The 19652-nt window shown below is 39.3% G+C and overlaps 1 protein-coding gene across 1 annotated transcript; it reads left to right on the plus strand.

Moving 5' to 3' along the window:
- The first annotated feature begins 7608 nt into the window (after window positions 1-7608).
- cnn1b (calponin 1, basic, smooth muscle, b) lies at window positions 7609-19622 on the plus strand. Its single transcript, XM_007576532.2, has 7 exons — window positions 7609-7883; window positions 16962-17083; window positions 17180-17246; window positions 17342-17479; window positions 18285-18401; window positions 18491-18637; window positions 19143-19622. Exons 1-7 carry the CDS (start codon window positions 7824-7826, stop codon window positions 19386-19388), a joined length of 897 nt encoding a protein of 298 aa, XP_007576594.1. The 5' UTR covers window positions 7609-7823; the 3' UTR covers window positions 19389-19622.
- Window positions 19623-19652: the final 30 nt, after the last annotated feature.

Here is a 19652-nt window from a genome sequence, read left to right on the forward strand (position 1 = left end):
ATGTTTTTCATATATTTGTAAATGTCAGAGTTTCAGACTAAACGTGTAATTCACAAGCTAAATATTTAGCTTTCAAATTACATATTTATTTGGCAAACTAAATATCTTAGTATATACTAAGTAAGTATATACTTACTTAGTTTAAAAAGTAAGTATATACTTTTCAAACTAAATATATAGCTTGCTAGCCAAAGTTTTAGAGTGCTAACGTAATAGTTTGGAAAATAAATGTTTGGAAATTACTAATCATTTCTTTTCTCAGGGTAAATAAACCAAAAATATTGCTGTTATTTTTTTTAATGTGTAACTTTACATACAACACCCTATATGCTGCTCGCTTGTGTTACTCTGGCGCAAAAAAGTTTAACCAGAACTCAGCGAAGTCTTGAGGAAACTTGAAAATACTTCTAGAGCACAATCCATCTGGCTGAAAAACTAACTTCAGTGTGGTCCAGAGATGCTTCTTGCTGATAAAATGCATTATGAAACAAAAACAGAAAGAGTTGGGGGGCGGGGGGGGGAATAAAACACACCACTTAAAGTCAAATCCCTCTTCAGCATTCTGAAGGGACCCAGTCATTCGTCAAGCTCTGGCCAAGGCAGCGTTACCCAGACCTGCTACTGAAAGCTGGCACCGCTCCCGCCTTTTACTTCAGTTTTGGCGAGAAAGAATGTCACTTTGGAAACGGAGACCCAAACACGCAAAACGAGATGAAACGTTAAAGTAAGCGAATTACCTACAAAAGGTCTGAAAATGAGTGAAGCAAAGGATGCAGTAGGGGTGGGGGTAAGATTTTTATTTTTTTATTTTTATTTATTTATTTATTTATTTTGAGCGAGAGTAGGTCTTTGATTGAAACCATCTCCTGCGTGAGTGAGCAAGCAGCACTCGGTCAAGGGGCCTTGCTCAGAGCCCTGCTCCTGAAGAGCTTTACCAAACATGGTCACATAGCAGAGACTCAATGAAGGTTTCCTCCAGCTACTACAGCAGCACCTCCTCCATCCGCGCAGGAGCTCCGAATCATCACCTGCATGTTCAGTGGGGCTGAGGGGCAACACCTGTATGTTACGGTAAATATCGTCCATCGTCACCCGCATCGGCACACACACAATACCGTGTGCTCGTGCTCGTACACAGCAGACTTGATGTTTACTTTGTGACACGAATTCATGTCTGCTAACGTCAAGTCTCTTTAAGAGGTCTAATGTTTCACGCTAATCACGAGTCAGTGAGTTCGGTGTAAAAATAAGCAGATTATAGAAATATGTCTATTTCAAGAGGAATTCGTGCATAAGACTTTTCCCAGACTTAGAAGAAACACAAATAGATAAGAGAGGAGGAAAAGAGTCAACATTCCAGGCTTTGCAGGAGCTTTAAACCAGGGTTCATTTCACAAGGTAGTAGCTAGTCGGTGGAGGGTTTAATAGGTTTTTAAAGCTTAATGTCGCCACATGCATCGTGACACAGATTGGGAAACCCTGTCCGAGCCTTTAGGAGCACGGCTCATAGATATGACGAAACGCCCTGAAAGCTCTATGAGTCAACACTTTTAACCCAAACTGAACTTTAAACAGTTTCACATCCAGCTGTGACAGTAAGTAGAAGCAAACAGGCACATTTTATGTAAACTCACATTTCATTCAGTGGCGTCCCCAGAAAAGTTTTGTAAGGGTGGCCACACCAGGCCACTAAAAGGAGGAAGCAGCTTTAAAAAAATAAGGTAATTTTATGTGTATATATAATATTTATTTTTATTTTTATATGTATTTATTTTGGGGGTTTTGCATTTACATAACCATATGTCTCTCTATGTAATGAACATGATTGTCTTGTCATTTTTAAGGGCTACTTTGGGTGCTACTGATTTCATCAGGTTTTTATGTTCATGGAACAGCAAGAAGTCTCTCACTGAGAAGGTCCTGAGTTCGAATCCCAGCTTGGAGTTTGCATGTTCTCCCTGTTTGGGTTCTATCCAGGTAGTCCAGCTTCCTCCCACAGTCTAAAAACACGACTGGTAGGTTAATTGGTCTCTCAAAACTGAACTGCGTTGCCTTTCTTGTTGCTCTGCAATGGACGAATTATCGTCCACCTGTGGCTCCTTCCTCGTCTCAGGTGACTGGATCTATTCCGTTATAGTGCGCTGTTAGGGACAAAAGTAAGACTGTTGCGCACTTGTCAATTTGTCTAGGGTGTACGACTGTTAGTTGCCCTGACAACCGACTATTTTGCAGGTTAGGGTTAGTTATTTAACTCTTAAGTCAAAACTGAAGGCAATTGTTTGTATTGGATTTTAAGTTGGGGTCTTAAAGTAAAAAGGGCTAACCCGCCACAAAACCCTTTTAAACAACTTCACAGTCACGTCCTACGTGTTTGTCTCTTACATTAATAAATCCTAACAAAACACCCTGAAGTGTGTGGTTGTAGCCCAGCTGAACTGACCAAACCCAGGCGTGTTTAAAGCTTCCCGTCTTTCTGTAGCTACAAGTTGGAATGATGATGCCATGAACTCAGAACTCTGCTGAGTTGCTCCGGGCTGAGAGGCCTCCTACCATAAATAGCCAGAGTTAGAGTAGAGAGGGAAGACTGGCTCTCAGCACCTCGGCGTTCCTCAGAGCGAGCCATTCCCCTTCCCCTCCTCATCCATTTTCAATCCTTCAAGCCCACAAACAAGCCCTCCTGCTGTAATAAAAAATCATTGTATTCAATCTAAACCTAAAATAGCAATTTTATATATGTAATTTTATATATATAACATTATATATACACAAAGATCTGATCTGGGAAGAGCTTATGATCTTTTAAGCTTTATAACAGAGCTTTACAAAAGTAATTTTATGACTTCCACTTTTGCAAATTGCATTACATCCACAAACTTTTATGTATTCTACTTGTATGTTACATAATACACCAATATAAAGCGATGAATGATGGAGACGAAGAAAAAGCCTGTCGACGCTTTTAACAAATCAAAATCTGAAAAGTGTGGAGCAGATTTGTAATCAGCATTTTTTCTTCTTCTTTCTTTAAATAAAGTTCACCCGGTCAGTACCTGATTTGAACTTTTTGGTCGACATGCAGAACTAACCAGGCTCGTCACCCAAAACGCGCTATTCCCAGATTGGAAAACTGGTGGTGGCAGTATCATGCTGTGGGGATTCCTCTCTTCAATGTGTGTGTGTGTATATATATATATATATATATACATTTTTTTACTGTATTCCTTATTTTATGTATAACAAATAGTTGTTTGTTTTCTCCACTCTAAAAGTCTTTGAGGTTTAGTGTCACTATGTTTATAATTTAATGACCTTAATAAAATATCTAAATATCAAATAAGTCATTTAAGTCGTGTGTACCAAAATAGATTTATAAAAATATAACTGATGTTATTGTGTTAAATGAAGGTATTGTTTATATTTATTTAACAGAAAAAAATTCAGTACATGTACGAAAATACATTTCGTACATGTACTGAATATTTTGTGTGAAATTCATTCAAACTACTTGAGAATCAGGCATCTGTACTTCTCAGTACCACAGACCTCAGTAAAATATTCAAATAAATTATATTAATGAAATTTTACAAGAACGCACTGCATCATGGGATATCGTGAAACTACGGATGGAAGTTAGCATTTTGCTAAATCTTGTATATCTGCAACAACATTGTACGTTCCCATTTCATTAAAATAAATCAGTCAATTAACCTTTGGAAAATCTAAAATCTTTGGCAGGAGGGTAAATGTTGATGTTCACACATCTCTGTAGCCGATCAGTTTCGCAAGGAAGAACGTATCCTTTTCCTTCCACCTTGCTTCCTTTTCTCACCCTGTCTCACTGAATCCCAATAAACCGCTTTGTGATTTACTAAAAGATCCTCCCGGGTGATAAAAGCTTGGCACGTTCGCTCGGACTTGACGCTGTGCAGCGGGAGAACGTCTTCCCGACTCCGTCCGAATCATTTTGGGTGTCGGATGACGCGGAGTCGGTGTGAATATCTGACTGTAGTCTGTTATTTTTACTGTGAGGGATTCCTGTTTCGTTTGAGCGCGGTTAGCCTAGGCCGCTCTATTCCCCCATAATGCCCAAATAAAGTGTCCAAATTCCATGTGTGTGTGCTTCTTCTCTCTGTGAGATGTTTACAAGACCCTCGCTTGGACTGTGTGTGTGAGTGAGAGGGAATGTGAAGCAGCAGAAATGAGCCTGACTGCGAGAGTTTATCACAAATAGCTTTTATGTTATTTTCTGTACTGTAATGTGTAATAACTTACTAGCAGCGCAATAAATGAACGGCAGCAGTAGCTCCATCCAAGAGAGATGAGCAGCTGAGCACAGAAGCAGGCGGCCAGGAGTAATAATAATGGTGGCAATAAAAGCTGTTGGCGGTTCAGTCCAGAAAAGAGAAGAAAACCCAGAGATTCACCAGAAAACACGCAGAAAAGCCCCCGGATCCCAGAGCCAGTCAATAATGTTAACTGAACCACAATGAGGGAGTAAAGGGAGAACTTTCTATGAAATGTGAACACACACACACACACACACAAAGAAAGAAAGTCCTCAAAGTCAATGCTAGCAATGATGCTAACAGTGATTCTGAACAACAAACTCATCATGGTTCAGTAAACCGAAGCTCTCTGCTCAACACAGAAGCACATGACCATGCGTACTTTCTACAGGAAGCGTCAGAAAACCTTCTGCTTCTTTTTTTTTCTTTCCTAACCGCTTACTGCATCAGGGCGTGGCGGGCTGTACATTTAACACGAAGGTGTAAACACAAACACATTCCAAATTTAGGATTCGCTCCTCCACGGTGGTGAGAACAATGGCTCACTTGTCTATTGCTGACTTGCTGGTCCGACCAGGGTGGGCGGAGTGCAGCTAGCAGATTGTGTCAGACTCATTTATTTACTTCCTCATCAAGCCACCAAGCATTTACTGGGCTTCAGTTTATTATTCGCCTGATTCCTATAGCTTTAATTTCATATGGTTTTCCTGAGCATTAAAGTTTCCAGCCACTATTCGCTTTACTGGATGAGTCTAAATGGTCAGAGTTCAGTGTTGTGCATCTTTCTTTTGTATCACACCAGCTCTAAAACATGTTACATTTAAAGATAATTAGTCTAAATCTTTGGACTTTGTGTTTAATCACAGTGAGAAAACGCAAACTTCAGAGATTTAATGAGAAAACGCAGCTTCTAGCAAAATACAGTTCTGAACTTTTATCATCTGGTAACAGAGACTCATTTCTGTTTTAGTTCTCTAAACACTCAAAGTGTGGCGAGTGGGCCGTTAGAGGACCTCTGAGTGATTTTGTGCGATCTCTACTTTTTTTTTTTTTTGGAAGATTCTTGATCAGTCAGAAAACTGCAGTCGGTGCAAACTTACTGAAACCTGCGACATCATACAAAATACAGAATAAAGGCGAGTAAATTTAAGCCCAAAAACTCTGAAATTTTGAGATTATTCTGAGGAATTTTCAAGAAAAAGTAGAAAATTTCTCCGTATAAAAAGTCGAAAGTTTGCTAGAAAAAAACCCTTCCAAATCTCAGAAATGTTCTCTAAAAAAACTCGATCTCAAAATTTCTGGGATTTTTGGAAACTCAGAAACATCCACGGTTTTTTCTGGAAAGTTTCTGAAATTAATCTCAAAATTTCAGAGTTTTTTTTTTTCTAAAATTGTTTTGACTTTTCAAAATCAAAAAATGGGTGTCTCCGTTTTTCTTCTTTTAATTTTTAAAAGCTGTTTATTTTCACATAGAATCCAAGCCAACTATTTGCAAAAAAATTAATTTCAAATTTTGTTTGAGAAAATTTGAGAATCATCTCATGAATTTTTCCAGAAAGTGTGTTCCAGCATCTTGTTTTCGTTCTACCGTCACCTTACGTTTTCACTCTACTCCAGTGTTTGAAATGTGTCACAAAGTGGAAACATTTCCACTGTTCTGGTCAGTGAGAGTCGATCAGGCAGAACATTGCTCTGCACCAACTATTTTCAGCTGTGTGTGTACAAATGAATAAAACCGTCTGCCTCGCTGCAGCATAGCAGAACATATCCATAATGTATGCACCTGCAGCAGAAATGACTCCCTTTTCTTCCCTCCTTCATCCATCCAGGAGGTTTTCAGTCTGCTCCTCTCCTGCTCTGACAATAAGCCCAACATGGCCGTGACACACAGACTTGAGCCAAAGAAAGGTCAATGGATGAGTCATGCTGTCCGTGGAGCAGCGTCCCCAGCTCCCCTGGATCCCACTGCATTCCTCAGCCCGTCCTGGTCCGTGGAGGGGACGGGTAGGGGGGACGCAGTGGGATAAAAGAGGAGAACTACCTCATTGTTCCCAGCGTGACGTCAGGCATTCTGCAGTGGCTTTCATGCACAGTCGAGCACATGTCGGACACGCTGCCACCGGCCCCACAGCGCTGGACACTCACTGCTGTGTGTCTCTGGATTCAGCTGAGAGTTCATCTACAAAACAATATCTGTCTTCAAAATGCCTAGAAACTTGTTGATTTATTAGACTCTGAAGAGGCAAAATGTAGTTCTTTAAGGGCCAAATGGAGGACCACATGGAAGAGGACTAGGGCAACTGAAAAAAGAAAAAAGAAATCACTTATTCTCACTCAGAATTCTGAGGAAAAAAGTCAGAAAAAGGAGGGGGGGAAAAGGCACCGATGGAAGAGTTCCAAGTCCAAAATCACTGTTGATTTATTAAAAAAAGAAAGAAAAAGAAAACCTTCAAATTTGCCTGAAAATGTCCTGATGATCTCCTGTCAGGTATATATTTTATACAAAAAAGTTCCAAAAGGGTAGAAAAAAAAGATTAACAATAACAACAACAATAATAATAATAACAATAATAAAATACTGTGAAGTTATTAGACTAGAAATATCGTAAACATCATCATAGATGCACAATTTATGAGTTTTTTTTTTTAAAATGGACGTAATGTGCGTGTGTCTTTAACAGACTATACAATACAGTATATTAGCACAGAAAAACAGATGTTCAAAAACAGCGAAAAAGTTATTGAAAAATGAGTAAAAAAAAAAAAAAACAGCAGTGCAAAAAAAAAAAACAGTTTTCACTGCAGCACTTAGATGTGCTGCAGTAAAAAAACAGCAGTGCAAATAAAAAAAAATTGCAATAAATATTAAAGACATCTGCACTGATTTATTGGCCGGCCGATTTACCGGTATCGCTGCGCCCCGAGTAATTAGATTTACGGGGAAATTACTTTTCAAACTGGTTCGTGGTTGTTCCGATAGCTTTTCCCCCTCTAGTCAATAAAATGGTTCTAAACGAGATGTCCACGTTTCTATTTCATAAACCATGACATCTAATATTTCTAAAATAACACGGGGTAAGTGCTTTTGAGCTCTGAGTGATAACAGAACATTCCATCCGAACACCCGAGCAGAACTCACCACGGAATGGGCTGAAGGTGGAAAATGTGACACTGATTCAAAAAAAAGAAGAAGAAGAAGAAACAATATCCGAGCGATGACATCACTCCCCCTTTGACGGAGAGGTTCCGTCCGGATTGGACAGCAGCTGCAGCCAATCAGAGAGTACACACATGGGAAGCGTTTAAAAAGATTCCGAAAAGAGTTGGAAGGTTGTCAGAAAGCCTCAACAGCTGGTCGGTACCGCGGCTAATTAACATACAAGCTGTTTATTCAAACGCACAACTCCTCCGGATTTCCTGAGGACTTCCGTGCTGCGTGTCCCTGCACTCGGACAGAGCACCGCAACCTGTTTTCTCCATTTTTTCCCCCCGTCTTTTTCTTCCCTCGGCTCCATCTGCGGACAGACAAACTGCAGGATGACAACACATTTCAGGAGCGGCCCGGCTTTTGGACTTTCTGCTGAGGTCAAGAGTAAGGTATGTTGTTGTGAAGTGTTCACAGGATGGCGCGTGGACTGGACTAGCCCCAGGTGGGATCAGATGGGTCCTCTCTCAATATTTGGGGAGCTTATATGGGAGCAGAATGGATGCACACTGTGGGCTCGTGCTCATATGGTTTCTGTTATGATGTATTAAAGCCTTTGGCAAAGAAGAAAAATGAGACATTGCAATGTAAAGTGTAAGGGTTGGCTTATTTAAGAATTAAAAAGTGATGCTTTATACAGAGAAGACTGGGCTTCTCTGTACAATTTATGTAAAAACGAAAAGATGTTTTATTCATTTACTGTTTAATATTACCATGTTGCATGTTATTGGAAGAAAAAAAACCTTATATCTACCCCTTCTCTCAAAGGACACTTGGCTACAAGCAATTAGCATCAATCAACCATCCATATAGATGCACCTTTAAACACAAAACGGGCAACATATAATAATGACAAAATATATTTATAATAATACAGCCCTTTACTCAGTCAATATACTTTATACTTTGATAGAATATTGTAGTCTTTTCTCCTAAAAGTAAAAAAAAAAACTACTCTCTTTGGTTTCTTTAGTTTAGACTGTTCCATAAACAGAAATATAATGTTCCATTTGTTCAGTTCTGACTTTGGGATTAATATATATGCATATGAATGATCCTCACAAATTGTAAAAGCTATCTCTTGTAATAAATCTCTCTCCATCCTGTTAAACATCTCTGAATATCTCAGATGAACTCTTACTTTTGCTCTCCTAAAGGCTTCTGGTGTTTGCTTGTAGTCATAGCGATGCTGAAAAATGAACCCCTCTCTTTTATGTTCAACTTTTTACCACCTGAATGTTCACCAATATGGATTGTGATGCTGCCACCACCATCTTTCACAGTAGGCATGGTGTTCTTTTGCTTAATGCTGTTTTTGTGCTCTGTTTTCATCAGACCATAATTCTCCCTCAAGCTTTTGAGGTATTTCTACACAGATCTGGACATTTTATCTGGGAGGGAAGACTTTAGTCTCCAAAATGTGCTCCTTAGCCTCTACATATGGAGGATAAAGAAGGTTGTTGTCACATATAGAACACAGCTACTCTTAATTAGAGATGTCTGCGGCTTGTTGTTGCTGTCAGCGTCCCTGACCAGATTCCATCTTTTCTGCAATCTGTTTCTTTTTCCTACTGATTGGTGATTATTTCTCCCTGTGCTTTGCTATAGCTGTAATGATCTGGGGGTTGAGGCCAAATTTTACAACTTTAAGTCTTAAATTGACTGTAAAGTGGCTTCTATTCATTCTAGTTGAGTTCATCAGAACTTGGACTGAAGATGAAAACAGCGGTTTAATAACTGGCTAAAGTGATGTTCCTGAGACAAACTTTGTAAATATCCCACATGAATTACTGGGTCTGAACTCCTGAAGAATGGAGATGGTAGTATGTGTGTGTGTGATGGCAATTAATTAATTTATTTTCCTTGAATGGGACTCATTCAAAATGCTGTAGTCGAGTTAATTGCAGAGTCTGTAATTATTCACATTTTAAGCAAAACCCACATATTGACAATAAGTAACATTTTCAATTCTAAAATCATTTTGCTGATGTTTGAACAGACATATGACAGGGGTGGGCAACTCCAGGCCTCAAGGGCCAGTCTCCTGCAACTTTTAGATGTCTCAATTTCGACACACTTGAGTCAAATAATGAGGTCGTTAGCAGGACTCTGGAGAACATGTCTCCACTTAGGAGGTGATTCAGCTGTTGGATTAAAGTGTGTTGGACCAGGGAGACATCTAAGAGTAGCAGGACACCGGCCCTCGAGGACCAGGATTGCCCACCCCTGACATATGAGCAAATATATCTTTGATTTTTTTTAAAAAATTTTTATCTGATATTCAACCATCAGATTGGTGCATAGCGCCAATAGCTATGCATTTTTTAAAGCCTTTCAGGAACCCCTGATCATTCATGTAACTTCTTTGGAAAAAATACTACTTTAGAAATTGAACTGTGGATGCTGAAATTAACGGGCTAAAGTCTTGGCTCCAATCATTGATATTTTGCATGCTGCAGTGCTCAGCCAGTTGGTCATTTGGCACAGTGCTTATCTTTGATGGGGAAAGTTGTCGTCTTGGAAATTCTGATCAGGCGTTTTGTTTCCTGCTGTTGGTCCAGGTCACTTAGCTCCTTTGTCATTTCATAGACTCCTTTTGTCTGTCACCATTTCCCTTTATGTATTGCTAATCAAGTTATTTCATACCCGTTTATGAAAATCATTGCATGTTGGCCTTAATACTCAAGTATTTTTCTGATTTGTGGCTATAAATGCTCTTGAAGATGTATAATGCCACTCTAGTTGGAATAAACTGACTACTTTTGTAGAGAGGAAAAAGACTGGTGCAAAACTACCAAACTTTAATGCTGCTATGATTTCTAAAAGGAAGATGAATCTATTGAGGAGTTATTTTTAAATGAATGGTGTTTGCTTTTTCTTTGAATAGTTCTATAAAGTTACTTTCCCTTTTCTATCTTTCTGTTTTTTTTTTTTAAACACTAACTTTTTATGACTAACAATTTGGGGGCTTGTCCGGGATTGAAGAGCGAAAGACGGATATAAAGGAAAATGTATCTCTGCTTGTAATACGCTGTGGTATTGGCCTGCATTAAGGATTGAAGAGAAAGCGGTTCTAACATGCAGATCATCATTGTCGTCATCACCATTGTTCTGGAGGGATGTATCCTGCCCTCCCAATAGCTCCATCACTCAACGCTGGTTTAATTTCTCTCTGCTGTCACATGTTAAGCCCAGATTCCTTTCAGTACATCCATTCAGCACCAAACCAGCTGTTTTACAGCCGTCTGCGTCCCATCCTGTAGAATGAGTTGTAATTGAGAATTAAAATGGAATCAGCAATTTTAGTTTAGAGGTTTAATGGGCTCTGAGAGTGATGCTTACATTCCTGTGGGATGACATCAAGATTAGAGATGCAACTGAAAAGAGTGACAGGTACATCAGAACCATCTGATGGCCTTTTAAGGAGTGGCCAGGCTCTGGCTGGGAATTTGAAAAACTGTCCCTCTCTAAACAGTTTACATCGGAGTCAAGGATGACAAAACAGTGTTCTGACAGAACACAGGAGGTAAGAAAAGCCTGGCCAGCAGAGGGTCATCTTAGCAAAGCACAAGCAAGTCTGGAAAATGGTGTCGGATGTACAGTGCCTTCGAAAAGTATTCACTTCCATTCAACCAAACATAAATTTCAATGTGTATCATTAGGATATATTGTAATAAATCAGAACAAAGTAGTGCATAATTGTATAGTGGCAGTAATAAACATGGGTTTCGGAGTTTTTTTGTGATGAAAATATAAAAAGCTTGGTTAAAATTTCTATTCAGAAATCCCTGAGTCAGTCATTTGTAAGGTACTGGTAATTTATTTATATAGCATATTTTCAGCAATGAGGCAGTTCAAAGTGCTTTACATGAGTGAGGAAATACAACCACTTTCTCAGTAACATCTCTACAAGCGTTGCATTGAATTCCTTTTTACAAAATGCAAAAACTCTATCAAGAGCATCTTTTACTTTCAAGTCTATACAATTGAATTTATGCTTGGATTTTGCCTGGATCTAATATGATTGTAGTTTACACCAGTGGTGTCCAAAGAGCCAATTGTGGCCCTAGGAATAATTTTGTGGGCTCCCCTTGACTGCAGTTCGAGACTGGTAGAAATTTGTCATCTTAAATGGAAAATGTTGGGTATAAAACTGTATTTTTCTTTCATTAGTTATGTTTTTTGATTCCACTTTAATGTACTAAGGGTCCTAAACATCCAGTGACTTTATTTTTTTACTGAAATACAAACTTGAACTCAGTGGAAAATATTGCAAGGATATTTTAGAGAAAGTTCATATCTTTGTTGCTGGCATTAGGTTAATAATTTCTAGATCAACAAAATATTCAATCTGGAACTCTTCATTGGATCTACAACAATTTATTCTACTTTAATTAAAATATTCTCTGCTTAATTTATTGCTGAGCAAGTAAATGGGAAAATAATTGACTATACTTGTATTTTAATTGGGGGAGAAGAAACAGCTATGGCCTCTGAGGACTTTTAACTTGGCAGGTTTGGCCGGCTTAGGAGGACTAAGCAGGTTTGCAGGTGCGCTATAATCTTTCTATTTTTGGCTTAGTTATATTTGTGGGAAAAAAATTAAAGTCAAAATTTCCTTCTGTATTGGTTCGTCTCCTTCCAATAAAATAGTTTCTGTATGTGCAGCGATCACTACACAGCAGATAAACTGACTAAACATTGTGAAAGACTTACTGTCTGGATGTCTTCCAGGAGTCCGACTTGTTTTGGTGTTGGCTGATGAAGAGAGGGAGATCTGAGAGATTCTAATAAACTGTCGATTCCTTTTTTAGAGTAATATCCTGTAGCAAATGCCACACTGGATCCAGAATGTGGGGGGGAAAAAATCTCCACTGCTGAATCACTTTTTGCTCTGGGCTCAGAGTGATATTTACCTTACTTGGTTTGGCATAGCAATGTGTTATATGTTATGATCTTTATGGGTCGTTATGATGGGATGTTTCAGAGTGGCCTCATCCTGTTGAAGCCTTTTGAGTGACGGTTTAGTCATGAATTCTGGAGTGGTGAATCTTGTTCAGTTTTACTCTGACAACTGTTATCTGTAAGAGTTATAAATAAGATGGTCATCTATGATGTCTATAACATGGATCCTATATGAACATTAAAGCCTGAGTACAAGTGACCTTGGGGAATTTAGACTTTAAGCTAGGAGCCCAGCTGGGTGATATGGTCTATTTTTATTGTGAAATTTTGTGACAATAGTTTAATAATTAACAATAAAGACTATGATAAAGTATATATTTTTTTTAGTAATTGTATGGCTGTGACTGCAAACAAATGTTGGGGGGGAAAAACATTCTGATTTGAAAGGAGCTTCTTAATTTTTACTTTTATTCTTACTTCAAAAAGTGATTTACATCCCTGAATTGCACACAGTAACTTCTTTTAATCATGTTTTACATTTACAAATATTTATTGATGGCACAGTAAAGAAAATAAACATTTCTGATCATACTATCTTGTTTTTTACATCGATAACTGAAATTGATTATGACCACGATAAATCAAAATTCAAAAATTGTTCAATGATAAATCCAGTATGTAGATGAATGGAGACCTTAATGCTAAAAATACATTTATTTAAATGTGCAGATTTCTTAAACTCTAACTGTATTCATCCAATACTTTGCAAAAGTATTCATACTGCTTAAGAGTTCACATTTTGTCACAAACTGACATATTTTCTTGTGATTTTATGTGATGGACTAAAACAAATAAGTGCATAACTGGAAGAGAGAACCACCTCCTACAGCAGTTTTTTTTGAATATAAAGATTATAATTAAGTGTTAAACTATTTTCCAGTTTTGATGTAAACCAGACATTGTTTGGGTTAAACATGTACCAAAGCAGCATGTCTTTGGTATGTTGGTGCTTAAGAACGTTACCCAACAGACTATCTGGTTGATTAAAATATTTACCCATCACAGGTAACTTCAACAGTTTTATCTGACCAAACATTCAACAATAAGTCATTGACTGTCCCTAACAGGAATGGAGGGAAGGTGTTTACTTCATGTTATCAGCAGAAGCCAACTTGAAATGGCAACGAGGAAGCTGTTTTAGCAGAGTTGCATAATTGCTGATAAAACATCATGTTAACCATGTTTTGTTGAAAAGGTTGAGCCATTTATATGTTCAGTAGAAAACTCTTTTAGAGTCTTGATTTCACAAAAACCAAATTTGGACCAGGAGGTTGAAGCTAACGGCTAGTCGGAGAGGGGCCAAATCAGAGCGGACTGCTGCCATCTTAAAACAACTTTATGCTCACAAACATTTTCAAGATAAATGCACATGCCGTTTTATGAATCAGTGAACCATTCAGTTTTGTTAGGCTGTTATTTGCAAAGAAGCTGATGATTGTATACATGGGTAATGGAGATTGGAGGTGGTGCACCACCAATGATCTTCGAGTGGAACATATGAGAATATGAAAAGGGCAACAGCTTGATTGAAAAGGTAAAACAAAGATTTTAAGCTTCTTTCAGTGAATTTTCATATTGCCTTTTCTGTCGGGCAGTTACTCTGAATGAAAGCACTTCATGTGTTCCCCTCAGTTTCTGTGCTTAACACAGGAAAATCACCTACTGTGACTTCCAGTGCAAATTGGGTAATTTTGTTTTCTCTTGTCTGGTCTGAGAGCGAAATTGCAATTGTATCTTTCGATTTGTAATCCTCCAATATTTCCTCATGCTCAAACTTCAGGGGAGGGAGCGGCCTGCACGCCAGAGGACGTTCCAACTGTATTTACAGAGTTCTGCTATGAAAAGATGCAACAGTCCTTTAATTAAAAGACAGAGTTAAACCGTCTCCTGGAAGCAGAACCTGCCCAGCGCGGCCTGCGCTCATCAGATGTGGGCAGCCTGGCTGGTCGGTTCACTGTAAAAGGGCACATTCTGGAAAATCCACAGGGAGAAGGGGAGGAGGAGGAGAAAGCATGTGTGAGAGGAAGAAATACGAGCGAAGCCAATAGGAGATGGTGGGGGTGCGAGACGGTCAGAAAAGAGGGGAGTGTTTAGCAGAGCTGTTTCTCCCAAGTTTGGTGTGATGGACTGGAAGCTCGGCTATCCCTGCTGCTTTGAAATACTTGTTTGTGTTGGCTGCATGGCCGGCACTGAGAAGACTTATCTGCAGAACATTCAGGAAATGTGTGCAGTTTACTGTGTGTGCGCATGGGGGAGGGATCTGGGGAGAATACCAGAATTCAAAGTATTAGGGCCGCAGCAGCTTTTGTGCCAGGATGGAAATGCATGGAGAGCAGAACCAGGCTGAGAGGTTCTGGATGCAGGAATGTCCACAGGCCTTTTTCATTTTCATTCAACTTCCTGTTCTGGTCATGCACCTCACCTCGCTTTCAAAGCACTTATTACACTGCAAGGCTTCCAGTTATGCTGGAAGTCTGCTGTTTGTTAGCTGGAGAGGAATGAGCGAACGCAGTTATTTTAGGAACTGAACCCTGGAAACAGGAGTGGAGGGAGCCAACAAGGATTACAAGGGAAAAACTTGTATATTTCTGAATATATGGGTAGCGGGGTAAATGAGGCTGAATTTCGATAGCAATTTAATATTTTCACTCCACTTTGCATTTTTTTTTGTGTGTGTTGGTCTAACACATAAAACCTAATAAAATACACAAGTCAGGTCTCGGGAGTTCCCTTTTTATAAAGCACAAAATAAAAATTATTGTGGAAAATGCATCATTTGTTGGACTTAAAAACTTGCTGTATTTTTGGACACTGTAGCACAACAGCAGCGTTTCAGTCAGAACTTTTTTTTGGAATCACTGCAACACAAACCACTGCAGAGGACCGCTCCTGCACACAACCATCACCATTTCTATTTCAACTCAAAATTACTTTATTGATCCAAATAAATGAAATGTTGTCGTAACTCGTATCATCCAAATATGTTCAGAGTTGTTTTGGGTGGTGAAACTGTTGCAGTCGGTGTTGCAGCAAATCTTTGGATGCCTCTGACTGAAGGCAGTTGCAATGCGATGGTCTCATGACCTTCTAGTGGATCAATATCTGAGCAAAAGAGCTGATATTCCACAGAATCATGTCCTGATTGACGCCATCAGTTGGCAGACACTGCTAATCCTCCTCCTTTGCTGCTGCTACTTTTAAAATCTCTGGCTGTAAAGTTAGAGATGCTTTTATTTTGGAATATGATTCTTACTTGCTATGATCCACAAAGGACGATGGTTTAACATCCTGCTTCTATTTGGGGTTGTAGTTCAGGTATTTGAGTTTTTTAGATGCTAATCATCTGCTCCCAGTTGTAAAAACAATACATTGTTGCCACGGTTACATGTCACAACAATTACATTTTGAAAATATGAAGAGCAAAACTCCCTCCAGCTGCACAGCGTCCAAATCCAGATGGAATAAATGTCCGAACACTCAACACCAACAAATGTAAACAAAGTCACTAAAAAGAAAAGGGCTAACGTAACAGAGCTGCTCTGACATCAGCGGCACAGTTCTGCAACAATGACTCATTGGAGAAACTTGGGTAGTTTAAGTACAATATTTACTTAGATTTTGGAATTAATGGTGTTTTTGAATAGAACTGCAATTGGGTTAAGTTTTTTTTAGATTTAACCTTATTGATGTGATGGAGTGGCCCAGTCAAAGTCCAGACCTAAATTCGGTTGAATCTCAACTGATTTGAAAATTGTTTCATTTTGACCTCCATTTTCAGTCACCAGTGAAATGAAAAACAAAAAGAGAAGCTAACAGTTGATGAATGCTTGGGGGGGGGGGTCTTAACTAAATGCAAAATGTCCTGAATTTAAATGAGCAGTAAGTTCTTTCCTATCTGCAAATGTCTGAAAATCTTCTACTTTTGCTGTATTTATTTACTATATTTAGTGACTTTTAGACAAAACAAATTTGACTAAAATCAGAATCTGCAGATTACAGATTTTAAATGTTCATTCAGAAAATGTCCCTTCAGTCTGTCGCATAGAATCCAAACCAACAAAATTAATTGGTGGTGTGAAATTTTTTTTTGAGAAACCTCTAATGGCAGAAAACATGTTTTTTTTTTTTTTTTTTTTTTTTCACTACACTAGAGTCTCCTCACAGGAGCAGTGGGAAATGGAAACATTTCTACTGCTTTTGTCAGTGAGTTGTAGTCAAACCACCGTTGCTAACTTGGGAAATTTTACGCTATACTTGGCAACTTTTCCAAACAAACTGAATTAGCAGGTCAGACTTTTAAATATCAGTGATTGGCCATAAAACTGCAATCGGTGCACCCCTAAACTTGATGCATTTCAGCAAAAAAACAATTTACAACATAAGGTGTCTCAGTTAGACACCAATACACTCAAGAAAACAGCCTAATCCCATCAATCTGAATGTTCTGAGCACCGATCAATGTAAATCTCCAGTCTTGTACTGATTTACTGCTTTCTTTCCATCAGCTGGCTGGGAAGTACGACCCACACAAGGAGGAGGAGCTGAGGCTGTGGATTGAGGATGTGACCGGCAAACGAATTGGAGAGAACTTCATGGAGAGTCTGAAGGACGGAGTGTTGTTGTGCGAGTGAGGCGCCGCCGGCTTTGGAGGCACAAAACTTTCCTAGTGTTCTGGTAAATATCCTCCTCCTAACTCAAGTTTTTCTTTTTTCTCCATTTGTAGACTCATTAACGTTCTACAGCCAGGTTCAGTGAGGAAGATCAACCACTCCAGTCAGAACTGGCACCAGGTACTGCAGCAGCAACACAACACACTTCTGTTCCCCCCGTTTTACTTTTCCTTTCACTCGGCTAACTCCACGTTCCGTCCTGACCGCGTCCCCAGCTGGAAAACATCGGGAATTTTGTCCGCGCCATCACGGAGTACGGCCTGAAGCCGCACGACATCTTTGAGGCCAACGATCTATTTGAGAACGTCAACCACACGCAGGTTCAGTGTTCCCTCATCGCCCTGGCCGGAATGGTGAGACGCTTCAGTAGATCTTAATGTCAGTAAATTAGAATGTCATAAAAGGTTTATTTAATACGGGTGAAAAGGTTTCAATAAAGTGTAAAATGGAGAGCAGATAACAACAATTTGGCTTGTTGTGGTCATGTTGGCCACATGTAGTCACTAAAAAAGCTGCATCCATGCATTTTAATGGAAAGTTGAGTGGAAGGAAAGTGTAAGAAATGTGCACAAGATTACAATTTTCCAGATGGTAGTCATTGAAGCCCTCCACAAGGAAGCAGAAGGTCATCACTGCTAAAAAAAACAATGGATGTCTGGAAAACTAAATTCATATATTTTAATGGAAGGTTAAGTGGAAGGAAAAGGTGCATGAAATCACAATTGTCCAGATGTAAGCCATCCACAAACGGGGTAAATCACAGGTCATCACTAATGAAGCTGGCTGTTCAGAGAGCTGCAGCCATGTATTTTAATGGAAAGTTAAGTGGAAGGAAAAAGTGTGGTTGAAAAAGGTGCACAATTGACTAGAAAATCCAGTCGTGAGAGGAATATTGAAGTTCCTCTTTATTGGGCTTATGAAATATTATCTGAGAAAGTCCATCTTAAGTTTTTAATTTTTAGCAATAAATGAACAGAAATAAATGCTTGATGTATCACTACTATGGATCAATGCCTTTTTAATGGAAAGTTAATTTAACTTTTTGAAATAAATTAAGTTTCTGATGACATTATTTTTGGACACACTTGTAGGTCTGCATGTTGACTCTGACTGTTACACCAAAGACATTTAAAAGTTTCGTGTTTTTTCTCTTATCAGGCCAAATCTAAAGGTTTCCATTCAAAGTACGATCTGGGTGTCAAGTACGCTGAGAAGCAGCAGCGGTACTTTGCTCCCGAGAAGCTCAGGGAAGGACGGAACATCATCGGCCTGCAGGTCAGGAAGGACGAAGCGAGTCTACCAACATCCTGTACGCGTTTCGGTTTTAACTCGCAGCCAACGCTAACGTGTTTCTGTGTTTTCAGATGGGAACCAACAAGCTCGCTAGCCAGAAGGGCATGACCTCCTACGGTACACGACGCCATCTTTACGATGCCAAAATCGCCATGGATACCCCAGTGGACCAGTCTACAATCAGCCTACAAATGGGCACCAACAAGGGGGCCAGTCAGGTGAGGGGGGAAAAAAAACCCCAACTAATTTTACTATTAGTTGATTTTCATTTGTTTAAAAAAAAAAAAAAATTTTAAGTCTTAAGATTAAGAAAATTTTCACTTTCTGCAGATTTTTTATTCAACTCCCCGCCCCCCCAACAATAATATAAATGCATTAAAATTAATTTACTTAGGGCTGCAACTAGTTATTTTAGTAATCGATTATTCTATCACTCATTCTGATTAATCAATTATATTATAAATTGGCACATGTTGCAGATTTTTCATTTAATCACTTAAGCTTATATGAAATAATAGAAATCCATTAAAATGCTAACTAATTAGCATTTTTAATGCTAACATGCATGTTTATTTGTAGATGCATCTGCAACTAAAAAAATGTCTAATTTTGATTAATTAATCTGATTAAATGTTTCAGCCGTAGCGTCAAACGTCGCAACTTTAAGGCTTCTTTACAAACCCCTTCATTTAACTCTGTCTTGCCGCCCCTCCTCCCCTCCAGGCTGGCATGATGGCACCAGGAACCAGGCGGCACATCTTTGACAAGAAGCTGCAGCTGGAGAAATGCGACACCTCCACCATCTCCCTGCAGATGGGCACCAACAAGGTGGCCTCCCAGCAGGGCATGACCACCTACGGCCTGCCGCGCCAGGTCTACGACACCAAATACTGCGCCAACCCCGTGGACACCTACTACAACAACGGCAGCGAGGCAGAGTTCGACGGCTACAACCAGTACTCTGACTAAAGAAGCCACGCCCCTCCCCTCCCCTTCCCTTTGCTTTAACGCCAGACATCCCTCCACAGCTGTCTCTGCGACAAGCAAAGCCTCCAGACTCTAAATGACGTCGTGGCGTCATTAGTTCCCCCAATCGTTTTTTTCAAACATGTTTTTACGCCGAAGGATTTTATATTTTTGCTTTTCCATGAGCACGAGATAAAATAAAATGTTGTTTACACTGGCCTTGCGTCGCAAAAAAAGGTCATGCTGTGGCTGACTTCTGTTGCCGTG

Source organism: Poecilia formosa, unplaced genomic scaffold (genome assembly GCF_000485575.1).
Source record: "Poecilia formosa unplaced genomic scaffold, Poecilia_formosa-5.1.2 Scaffold409, whole genome shotgun sequence".
Classification (NCBI taxonomy): Eukaryota; Metazoa; Chordata; class Actinopteri; order Cyprinodontiformes; family Poeciliidae; genus Poecilia; species Poecilia formosa.